Source organism: Anser anser (assembly GCF_964211835.1).
Source record: "Anser anser genome assembly, chromosome: Z".
In the NCBI taxonomy this organism is placed as follows: domain Eukaryota; kingdom Metazoa; phylum Chordata; class Aves; order Anseriformes; family Anatidae; genus Anser; species Anser anser.
In genome coordinates, this window is record NC_139723.1 from 71,156,503 (window position 1) to 71,169,594 (window position 13,092).

General features: G+C 38.3%; 1 protein-coding gene across 4 annotated transcripts in view; it reads right to left on the reverse strand.

Moving 5' to 3' along the window:
• Window positions 1-13,092, reverse strand: part of PARP8 (poly(ADP-ribose) polymerase family member 8) — a 126,454-nt gene that overhangs the window by 19,584 nt on the left and 93,778 nt on the right. For all 4 annotated transcript variants that reach the window (XM_083819075.1, XM_083819073.1, XM_083819072.1 and 1 more), the window contains 2 exons: window positions 12,093-12,146; window positions 11,894-11,989 (listed from right to left, as the gene is read on the reverse strand). In XM_083819075.1, coding sequence (XP_083675201.1) covers window positions 11,894-11,989; window positions 12,093-12,146 — 150 coding nt within the window. The remainder of the gene's footprint in view (window positions 1-11,893; window positions 11,990-12,092; window positions 12,147-13,092) is intronic.

The following is a 13,092-nucleotide window of genomic DNA, read 5'->3' on the forward strand; positions in this document are numbered from 1 at the left end:
TAAATATTTTTTAGAGTAAAGACTTGATAAGACAATGCTGATAAAAGAGTGTTTTAAGAAATACAGAATGAAGGATCACTACGTTCCCAAGTTAGCCACAGTCTAGTGGCATGTATTTCAATATTCAGACATTTATGGAAAATACCTTGAAATTGAACACAAAATCATTCAAGGGCTCCCAAAACATTTCACAGAAACTCACAGTCCAGTAAGTGTGATATAACATATAGTAAATGACATAATAATAAAGCCAGATGAATGGCTTTGTCTATCTCTTTCAAAACACAAGAAAAAACTTTTCCCAGTAATGGAAATGGGTTTCACCAAACTCATTTCTATTTCAGAAACAAACATGTCAGGAAGCCACATGGTTTTTCTGTACAAAATTCTAGTAAATAATAAACAGCATTTCCAGATTTTTCTCTCCAATTTTTTAAACTTGTTATTAAAAAATAATGTATCTCTAGTTTGAATTTGTCTTCTTTGATGCTTTCAAGGAAGTAAATTGTCTACCTTCAGAAATATTGAAATCCCTGTCTGAAGTACCTTTGGTTAAAGAAAAAAGCACAGAAAGAACTACCCAGGAAAAAACTGAACTCTGTACAACCTCTGCATTCTACACACTCTCTTCAACTAAAAGCAGAACAAATATGTAGTTTTGCATTACGTGAAAGTGTCAGGGTTCTGTCAGTTGAATGGGGAAATAATCAGGGCCCTTCAGCTATATGGACACTTCAACAGCCTGCCTTCATATACGCACTCTAGATGCCTTTTTATCTGAACTCTAGACATTTTCAGAGCACTTCTGGGTCTTGTTTCTGATAGTTGTCCCAGTTTAACCCAATCAGAAGCTTTTAACTAAATTTTCCCATCCACATTAGTAGAATGTTCTAAGAGATGTTGGTATGGTCATTTCACACTACTTCAGCCACTAGCTAGGTTCAACCATTTAAACTCTTCCCTTTCCCACCAAAAGGAAAAGTCTGGCTTAAAATTAAGCAGTAGACATTCCAAGAGCCTTTCTTTGTCACATGATGATGCCAGTATCACATTTCCTTATTTCGGTTTTGTCCAAAATTGTTCATGCTAGAATCAATGAAAAAATATGAAAAAGAAGGTAATAAACCAATTCTAGAAGACAGAGCTTAAAGAAAATCATAGGCTTTACGGTAAAACTGTAATTCAAAGGAGCTCTTACACTGCTGCTAGCATTTTGCATACTGCCACTTGTCTCTTTTCTTATAATAAGATGTGAGCCCATCAGACAGGAACAGTCTTGTTCTGGCTTTGGAACTTAAATACAAGAAATGCCCTAGCTACAACACACAAAAACAAGAACAAAAACAGTAACAAATATATAAATGTGATGTTGTTCCAATGTCATTTCTAGATACTCTCAATTTGGTTTAAGGCCACATAATTAGTAATAGTAATTCAGCAAGCTGAAGTTTTTAAGAACTTTTATGTATATGAAAGGACTTCATTACTGATGTGGACCTGTATCCATAAAGGTATATAATAACCAACTTCTTTTATATTACTAGTTTCCATTGTTTTCAAAAAGAAAATACATTCCTAAATAGGATTTATACACTTAAGAATGTGTTCCCAAACTTGAGCCTCACTTAACAGTGCAGTCTTAGGGGCATGCAGAATTTTACCAATTACAACCACCACCCTGAAGGCCTCCAGAGCTGACCGGGAAACTTCGCTTCCCAAATCTAGTGGGCAGTTGTACCTCCCCTTCAACAGTGCTCTCACACATATACCTTATATTTAACTTGAAAGGAGAAAATTAATGTAAGGTCATTGGCTTACACAAAACTGTTAGCTAAGTGAAGACCATTGGTGCTGAAAGACTATTTAGTAGGATAATTATTTCAGTGGGAAAAAGACAGAAGAAAATAAGAGCTGGGCAGTTAACCTGAGACTGAAAATGCTGAGAAGCAGAAGGCACTGATAGAAGCAGACAGCATTTTTTGAGCAGAGTAAGGCCTTCAGAGTTTTCCTTTAGCCACCCCCAATCTTTGCATGCTCAGTAGCACTCATCCACAGCACTGGGAAGAAAAAAAGGTTCGGCCAGAGTTTCTGTGTGAGATGATTTAAGTATCTCTTCTGACAGCAGTGACCTGCGAATGGCAGACGGGCAAACCATCCAGCTACTATGACATATTCTGATCCCTGGACTCATGCGTTACTTAAAATATTTTCCAGACATTCTTTCAATTCAAAAGAGTTGAAACCTTCATAACTGATATTAATCTATCTTGCTGTTTTCAAACGTGTGCTGCTGCTGTGCTCAGACGAGCAATGCGCAACCTTCTCCTGCATTCTGGGGGACGTCACGCAGACACTAATGAGGCTGCAGTATGACTGACACACCTAAAAACTCTTGATCTAAAAGGAGAAGCTCAAGGAAAGCTCGGAGGCTGACTCACAGCAAATGTAACAAATGGTAAAGGTGAAACCATTAGAGCCCATCTCACTTCTCCTAATGAAGGGAACAGTCAGGGGAAATGAAAGCTATCTTCGAATCCATGTTTTGTTTCCTGCTTTCAACCATGGTACATGTAAAGCTTTTCTACAGGAGGAACTTCTGTCTCTCTTCATTACACTTACTAGAAGTTTGAGGATAGAGCAGGAATATTCAAAATATATGGGAGGGGGAGGGGTTGAGTAGAAGAGAGAGGGAAGGACAGAAAGAATGAAGTGAGGAAGGGAGATTGGTGGGTAAAGCTTTCTTTCGGAATGGACCTTTCAAGTTTCTGAGGTTCATTTCTTAGTTTGTGTCAGGTATGGATTTTTAGATGTATTTCTTAGCTATATTTTTACGGAAAGGCGGTTTCTAATTCATTAACACCTGACTCCGCGGTACCTAAGAATCAATTATATGCAGGCCAACAAGGATACCATTACCACATCTGAAGCCAGAGCTGCAGGAAAGCTGCTTTCCTGGCTCTTTCATAGCTTACATCTATTAGTCATGCTTTCAAATGAATGAACAAATGCTACAGAAATCTCAGTTGTATCTACAGATGTGACATATGAGGCAAATATGAGCATACCAGGAAGGCCAGCACTAACGAGGTGCTTGCATACTTTCTACCAATGCTATTTCAATGCTGTATGTAAACTCTCATTACCTCTAAGAACACTAGAGCAAAATATGTTTATGAATTCAATACTTTTAAGTTTCCTTTAGTACAACAGAAAGGTCATTTCAATTCAAAATTGATAAAACAAAAAGTTTTAGTTTATGTGTCTCCTAGAACACACTCCCACAGAATTAGAAGGTAAAGAGTCCAACTTGTACAATTTCTGTACTTTGTTAAATCATTACTGAAGCCATCCAGAAATACCATTAACTGTAATGTAAGGTTCATCAAGCTTCACAGCTTAAGCAATTTTAATTATTAATGATCAAGATTATTTTGAAAGGCAAGTTAAATGCACATCTGCCTACTCCACCATGGTTTATAATTCTGAGTGAACCAACTGGTACTACCACATTGTGGATTACAAATATAAGATTTATTACAATTAAAATTGTAATTCAGACTTGTATTTTAACAACTTTTATTGACAGGTTCTTATGTTATAGGAAAATATATATTTAAAAATAAACATATTCAAAATTAAGTACTTCATCATAGAATTGTATGCTATGGCTAAACTTGCACTGATTTAAGAATTGCTTTAAAAAACAGATAATTGTAAATAAGTACATCTGTGTTCTGAATTTTCAAACGAAGTCAAACTACTGACCCAAGATCTATATATAGTGTGTATATATACACACTTCCATAGAGCAGGAATAATTTACTAAATAACCTACCTGTCTATAAATATGTAAGGTAAGCTCTCTAAACAACCTCACAATATTCATGTGAAATATGGAACACACTGCTGAAAGATGTAGGGGATACCACGGTGGTAAGCAGATATAATCTGTAGAAAGATTAAAGAATAGACTGAGAAAGAACTCTCACTTCTTTTTGGGTTTGTTTTGGTTGATCCAGATTTTATTTTCTGCTTTTCTTTTTAATTCCTATTCTTGGAAAGATTAGACACTTTTTTTTTCCTCCATTCCGAATACATAAATAGGTGGCAAATAAACAAACATTATAGAGTGCTATCTGGGCAACGTGAGTTAAGTTCTTGGCTACAGGACAAGCTATACATTTTACTTTCAGTAAACAATAAAATGATTGAAGTCCGTTCTGCCAAAGTACTGCTTGTAACTGGAATGGCTTTTTTTATAAAAAGAGATAAAACCAGGCTATATGGTGGATTAAAGATAAGAAAGATCACAACGTTATTCCACAAGAATGAAAACATCTCCCTCATCTTGGTTAAACTCCAGTCTATCTAAATAAGTTTGTATATCTACACTTTTCTCTATAGTTCATGCTTATTGTACTGTAGAAACGTCCCACTCCTAAATGGCATACTAATTCTGGAACATCAATACCACTATGTTATTCACTGGTGGCTAAGAAACATATATCCAAAGGATGCAGCAATCCAAGACCTATTCCAGTCGGTGGGAGCTCACCAAGGCCATGATTTTACTCATCATGAATAAATCACAACTGAGCACTTTGTAATGAAAAACACTCTAAAAATGTAAGGTTACAAATATAAATACAGATATATCATTATTACCCCACTGTACTTATTTTTACAGCTAAATACTAACAGCAGGTATTTCAAATATTGTTTTACATTCATATTTTATGGACAGAAGTTTAAACAGTGGAGATGTCTGTACCAGCGTCTAAATTTCAAAGAAATTAACTTCAATATTTAGTTTTGCTATTTTTTTTATGGCTATTTCCTGCTTTGTTCTAAAGAAGTCTTGGTTTGAGATTTCAACACAAGGTGGCAGTGTAAAGAATGCTTTCTTGACTCAAAGAAAAATTACTGATCTCCAGAGTTCCAGAGGTGTTTTTTGTTTGTTTGTTTTAATGATCGTATTGAATATGTTCAAGGAATTTTTTTTCCTCTGAAATTGTCTGGCACATCTTTAAAATCCATACCATGATATTCTTTTACCAATGACTTTATTATAGCAATGGTAAATAAGGAAATCCAGAAGGCATACAGACACTAAGATAGACATTAGCTACACATTTTAAATTATACTATTTAAAAGCTGAATACGATAATATATTTTTATAATATTTAATCAGATCCTTAAATATAATAACCAGTTTTGATAATCACTCATGATCTCATTATATTTAAATGTTTATCATAAAAGTAATCACATGCTGAATTCCTAAAACAAGATGTCTCTTCGGTATTTTACCAGCAAAACTGTTGCATTATTAAAATAGTAATTTCATCCCCAGAGTATTATTACTAGTTCTAGAGTAACACGAAGAATTTCATATGGCATTTTAAAAATATTAATATTTGGTTCTTTTAATATAGAAACAAATAATGTTGAAGTTTCTTTACTACCTTATGACATCAGTTTTGCAAAACACATTTTTACGGCTAGATGAACCAAATCATATTCATAGAATCACAGAATATCCCGAGTTGGAAGGGACCCACAAGGATCATGAAGTCCAACTCCTGGCACCACACAGGTCCACCCAAAATTTTAGACCATGTGACTAAGTGCACAGTCCAAATGCTTCTTACATTCAGACAGGCTTGGTGCAGTGACTACTTCCCTGGGGAGCCTGTTCCAGTGTGCGACCACCCTCTCAGTGAAGAACCTCTTCCTGATGTCTAGCCTAAACCTCCCCTGCCTCAGCTTGACACCATTCCAGCAGGTCCTATCACTGGTGATTAAGGAGAATAGATCGGCGCCTGCCCCTCCACTGCCCCTCACGAGGAAGCTGTAGACTGCGATGAGGTCTTGCCTCAGCCTCCTCTTCCCCAGGCTGAACAGGCCAAGTGGCCTCAGCCGCTCCTCATATGTCTTCCCCTCTAAGTCCTTCACCATCTTTGTCGCCCTCCTCTGGACACTCTCCAACAGTTTAATGTCCTTTTTGTACTCTGGTGCCCAGAACTGCACACAGTACTCGAGGTGAGGCCGCACCAGCGCAGAGTAGAGCGGGACAATCACTTCCCTTGACCGACTAGCAGTGCTGTGCTTGATGCACCCCAGGATACGGTTGGCCCTCCTGGCTGCCAGGGCACACTGCTGGCTCATCTTCAACTTGCTGTCAACCACAACCCCCAGATCCCTCTCTGCAGGGCTGCTCCCAGTGTCTCATCGCCCAGTCTGTACGTATAGCCAGGGTTGCCCCATCCCAGGTGCGGGACCCGGCACTTGTTGAGAAGGACTCTTGGAAGACAGTTCCTTTTATCCTTTCATACTGGACTAGCTCTATCTAAGCTTTATCTGAAGCTAAAAATAGCATTATCTAAAGCATTATCAAGCCCTGGCACAGGTTGCCCAGAGATGTTGTGGAGTCTCCCTCCTTGGAGGTATTCAGAAGCCATCTAGACATGGACCTGGGCAACCTGCTCCAGGTGTCCCTGCTTGAGCAGGGTGGGTAGGACCAGATGGCCTCCAGAGATGCCTTCTGGTCTGTGATTTTGTGTAAAGAGAAGCCAAACTATCTTTCACACTTGTATATGTATACCTTACGCAGGAAGTGCCTTCTCTTTCAAGCCCAAACACTGTATACAGGAGCAGAGCAAGGATATTACCTCCCTCAGCAGCATCTTCCCTGTTGGTGTTTCTATCATTGCCAGTACTAATTCAGCCAGCCTTCCCCTTTCTACGGCAATTCACACAGAGAAAACCACAGGAGGACACACCGCCTTTCATGCTGCATTTGGTACATCATCTAGACTGAAAATTCTTTAGGATAGGTATTAAAGAATCTCTTCAACTTTGTGCATGGACAACAGGGGAAAAAAAGCCTACAACGTTAACAGGAACAGGTCCTCATTTTCCACACATCTCTAAATTCTGTAAAAATGGACAGTAATCAGGAATCAGAATTTCCTATTCCTATTTCCAATTTCCTAATGTTACTTCTAATGTTTAGTCTAACATGTTAGTTTGACAGAAATCAGGATGATTTTACTATTTTTACAATCTATGTGAGTGAGAAACCAACCATTTGAAAACATCATAAAAAAAATTCAAAATATTCTTGAAACAGTTCAAGTCTCAGGAGGAAAATTTGGCCATTAGTTTACAAACAAGTAGTAGTCTACATTTTACTGACCTAAACTACAACTGTGTTCAGAATAAATTCAAAGACAGTAACATGAGGCACTGTCTAATGATTCAAATGAGCAGACTTCTACTGTTTTCAGGATGTTTGCTGATGCTCACCTGAACACAAGCCAGCAGTGTGCCCACATGGCCAGGAAGGCCAACGGCATCCTGGCTTGGATCAGGAATAGTGCAGCCAGCAGGACCAGGGAGGTGATCGTCCCCCTGTACTCTGCTCTGGTGAGGCTGCACCTCGAGTACTATGTTCAGTTTTGGACCCCTCACTACAAGAAGGACATCAAGGCCCTGGAGGGTGTCCAGAGAAGGGCTACGAAGCTGGTGAAGGGCCTGGAACACAAGTCCAGTGAGGAGCGGCTGAGGGAACCGGGGTTGTTCCATCTGGAGAAGAGGAGGCTCAGGGGAGACCTTATTGCTCTCTACAACTACCTGAAAGGAAGGTGTGGGGAGCTGGGGGTCAGCCTCTTCTCCTAGGTAACTAGTGATAGGACGAGAGGAAATGGCCTCAAGTTGTGCCAGAGGATGTTTAGGTTGGAAACTAGGAGACATTTCTTCTCAGAAAGAGTTGTCAGGCATTGGAACGGGTTGCCCAGGGAGGTGGTGGAGTCACCGTTCCTGGGGGTGTTCAAGGAAAGGTTGGACGTGGTGCTTAGGGACATGGTTTAGTGGGTGATAGTGGTGGTAGGGGGATGGTTGGACCAGATGATCTTGGAGGTCTTTTCCAACCATGGACCTTTATAAAAAAAAAAGAGTGGTACACAATGTGTTAATGTACTTTTCTAAGACCCCTTCCTCCATTTCAGAGAAATGAAAGCATTATGTTTGTGTTTTAAAGTTACAGTGTCTACATACTGTATTTTTATATATGCAAACACTTATGGAGTACATGCGGGGACTGTATATGGTGTTCTTCTGTATGTCAGGGAACTTTTGAAGCTCAAAAGAGAACTGGTTGTTTGTCATCCAAAGTCCATAATTTGTTCCACAAAGAAATTATCAGGAGAAATATAAGAATTTCCTCTTTGTTCATCTTCAGTAAGTCACTAAGAACTAACAACTTCCTAACAACTTCCAAAGATTCCTGTGTTTTGACAGGATCCCTGAACTAGCAGGGAGCACTTGCATGGTTAGATTAATACCACAAGCTCTGGAGTAAGACAGGTGTCCATTGTAAGAACGTAGAACTAAACATATGCAATTGTGCTGTGCAGCTGTTGTACAACAGACATCTTCCATACAACGGTACATCTGACAAGTGGATCTAGTGTCTAAATTAAGCTGTTCAAAAATGACACATATTGTCATCAAGTTCCGCTTACTTTATGGGAAATAAGATGTCAAGATTTTAAGAAAGCAGAAGTAAATTAAAATAGGTACTAAAAACAGACCGCCACCTCTAAAATGTATTCTAGGAAAAAGAGTCACAATTCTCAAAAGAAAGCTTGCACTGAGAGAGACTAATTCAAAGGTAGTGTATAACCAAGACAAAAACACAGCCTGTAGTGCAAATCTGCAGAAAGGAAAAGCTTTACCTCACAACTTTGCTTGGTATCTTCAGCTGTACCAGGGTGGGCACCAGAATTGAGCAAGTCATTAATGATCATCACAAGAAATTACACCATGGTATGGGAGTTTTAGGTATCATTAAAGTATTAAAATAGTGTCATTATTGTGTGATGGCAATTGTTAAAATTTTAAACTGTATTTCAAGGAAATTAACTAAACTACACCACAATTCAGAAAAGGTCTCAGGCAGACATAATAGAGGACTGCAAAATCAAACTCTTTACTGGCATCACAGAATCACAGAATCACAAAATGGCTGAGGTTGGAAGTCCAGCCTAGTCCATCTAGTCCAATCCCCCTGCCAAGCAGGATCACCTAGATTGCACATTGTGCAGGATGGCATCCAGGTGGGTTCTGAATATCTCCAGAGAAGGAGACACCACAATCTCTCTGGGCAATTAGTATGTCTTTTTTGAAACTGCATAAAACTCCACTAAATAATAGAAAACCAAGCTAGACTGACAAAAAAAATAAAAATCAAATACATTTAAACAGAAATTCTCAAGCAACAACTTTGCTAACCTTTTTAAAATTCATAATGCCTTGTCACTGAAAAAAAGATCCACGTCACAGAAGTGAAACTCATCATTAAAAATACATACACCCAGACATGACCCCACCTTGATCTGTGTGGAGGAACTATAGAAAGAGAATGGTGATCCATCTAGGACTATTTAATCTGTGGCATCTTTTTCTATACAACCAACTATAGAGAGAGACTAAGTAATGGTTTTGAGACATGGTTATCTGTAGAAGATGGGATCAACACACAGAATCTAAAAATAAAAGCCGCTGATTATTATGACAGCTGATGAACTTACTGTGGTATCAAAACCACAAGGACTCACAACATCTTTATGAAGGCTAGGGATACTACATATGGGATCCATGAAGTGACCTAAAGCTAGATCCCATGTAGCTTTACCTTTAATGACAGTCCTCTCCATTCTACTTAATAAAGTACTGTATTTCTGGGATCTGCTGTTGCAGCAGTATTAAATGTATTCTTTCAGTTGGGTCATTCTTTGCTTCCTTTGTATATATTTATATAAACACACACAGAGTTACATATGCATATGTATGTGCAGATGAAGCAGGTAAATAAACCCTACAATTGACTACTATAAGCTGGATCTATCAGAGCTTTCAGAAGAATGAAGCATAAATTTCCCTAAGATCCTTTGGCAAACTCAAGCTACGTTCAAACTAAGATCCTTCCCTTCTCACTTTCTACAGCACTGCAGAATCATTAATGGAGACTCTATATTGCTTATTGAGTCATTCAAGCATACACAGAGCATGCTAGATTTCTTCCTGCTATCTCCATCTCTCCAGGTTATGCAAGGACACATTTGCATTTTTGCAAAGCTTGTTAGATTATGCTGCTTTCAAAGACACTGAGGAATAGGTGTTTAATGGCAAATATATTTTTAACTTTCTTTTGAAGCACTGACAAACCCAAAAGAATGGCGAAAATGCCCTTTCTTTATACTGAGAGATGTCTGAGAGAAAAGTCATTCTGAGGGATTTTGATCTCTAAGGTGGGAAAGCAAGATGATTTTTATTTTTTGTTTTTTATTTTAGAGCAGGTAACTTTCAATTTTGTTTCTTTTTAATAGTTCAATGGTTGTGTGAACAGGAAGAAATCCTGCAGTTTGATTTGTTCTATGGACAACAGACAAAACCTGGTGATTTAAATAATTATATTACCCAAACTTTACATATAACTCACTTTGTCTTATCTCATTCTGTCACAGACAGCACATGTAGTACATTCAAAGATGAAAGAGCAGGAATTGGTGCCTTTTCCACAGGCTTCTATTCAGGGTTTTGTTGCTGACACATCTGACAGAAAGCCATGTTTTTAAAAGGCAGATATGAGCTTGAGGGGACAAATAGACACCTGATACCATATTCAAAAAGTACACAGGTTTACCTATGGCTTAAATCAGAGTAAACCCAATACGTAGATGCTTTTGCAAATCCTATTAGCAGCATATGTGCATACCCTGCTTGCAGTCAGAATGCCTGACCATGGTGCCACTGAGAGTCATAGGGAATAACTCTGACATGACTTCTGTGTAAGCAGTAACCTTTCTGAATTTAGTTCCATGGGACTATCATAGATGATGCCTGCTTCAACTCATATGCAGTTGTTGGCCACACTGAAAAACTGTAATGAGGTGTTGGACCATTCACACACTGATATTAAATACAATTTTCCATGGCTTTAGTGTCTTTTTAGATTACACAGGATTCCATAGAACTCATAATAGATGAAATGAGAAGGATTCTGAACTGCAAGGTCAGTCCTAAAATTAAGAAATTTTATCCTCCTATATTTTATCCTCCTCTTTCACGATACTGCACTGATCCAGTAGCTTGAGACAAAGTGTGTCTTTAAGGATGAATCTTATTCTTGTTTACTGCATGCACTCCCAAACAGCATGAGAGGATGCATCATTTAGCATGTAAAATTCCTGGTTCTCATTCATATGGGACTGGAAGAAAGGAAAACCTGTGAAACTGGCCAGACTGTGGGCATACCACCACAGTGCTCCTGGCCTCCAGGCTCCACTGCCTGGGTCACTGCTAGATCAGACAATTCAAAGAACGTCTCCTCATGGCTTTTTATCACATTATAGAGAATGTTTCTTTCCAGAAATCCATGAGCAAATAAGGGCCAGAAGCACTTCAAGACCTTGTAGCATTATCACCAGTGTATCATCTGAATACAGCTCAGATAGAAGCTCAAGGACTGACATGACCCTGAGCTTTTATAAGGGTGCCAGAGGACCATGAAAACATCCCAATGCACTTCCTGTAGCTTATCTGATTATGGCTACTCTAGCATAATAGCTGTCAGTGAAATATATAATTCTTTAAAATTTCTATGATTACTATACAAGCCTACTTTTCATTTCCCTCACTTGCAACGTGTTTGGTTTTTTTTTCAAATTTAGAGTAAAATCTAGTTAATATGCATTACATTTTTGCATCTTAAATGAACAATAGGATGAAACATCTGAAATAATTCAATAGTTTAACAACTTTGTATGGTCCACTGCTACATAAGGCATTAGAAAACGCATTGTTTATCCCAGCAAGCATACAACTTACCCTCAGCATAGGGCCATTCTGGAACACATGGGGTTCATCACAAACAACACAGTATTCATTCAATACTGGTATCCGCTGCTCAGCAAATTCAATAGTCTGAGAACAATGAAAATGAGAATAACGACATCTGCTTAAAAATTATTAACAGTCAGCTTGTGCTCCAGAACGTTTCAAAAATGGGTAAGATATGACATCCTACCTGCACAAGAAAGCCACGGTCTCGTACTGGAATGCATTTTGCACCGTAATTTTGCTGCAAGGAAAGAAGTTGAGGCAACTTCAGTTTTGGTAGACTAATTATAAGGAAATGGCAAAACGTTTGTAATGTTTGTATGTAAATATATTAATTAAACAATATTTGCATTTAAAAATATGTCTAATTTGCACAAACCATTACAAATAATCAATCCTTTTACTTATTTGCTGAATGTGGGATGGATTTTTAGCTTTTGTAAAATCTGATAGGGTTTTATATTCTAACATCCCCAAAACTTTAATATCAAATGGAAACACCCACACCTTCACTCCACTCTGATGAACTGGCATTTGGTAACTTTCATTAAATTTTAACTGCATATTGTCTATCTAAATATGGACTATGTGCTTAGGCTTGAATGACTAATGTAATTCACAAAAGTGTTGAAAATCTTTCTTTTATATCTATTAAAATCTCGCCTCTGTGAGCACCATGCTAACAGGTCTCTGTGCTCAGATCCCACTCAGGTTCCTCCTGCCTTTTTCTTTCAATGTAAAACAGCATAAATTAGAAAGTACTTTTGTTATAGGAGTCGGTAAGGTACAGAACTCCCTCTAGGCTGACATTTATTTTAATCAGCCCTTGTTTTGAATAAGAATCAGATTGGCTCCACAGGCAGAAGCAGAAGAATTAAGTGTGAGCTCGATGTCTTAAAATAACAATATGTGCTACCCTTTGTTTTCTCAATCAGTCATATCTCTGGGGAAAGAAAGGTGGGCAGTGTGGGCCTAACTCCTTCTCTGACCTCCAGCTGCCACCAATACATTTGAAGGCTAAACTTTTCACAAAGCACAAATGTGCAAGAGGTGAGCTGAACCATGACTGCATTTCTTCCAGTATGATGTTAATTACAGATGAAAAGACCAGAAGGAGAGGTGACTTGGCACCTTAATGAGCCAAAGGATGGCTGATTCCCCCATGAAGCAAACAGGGAAATTAGTAA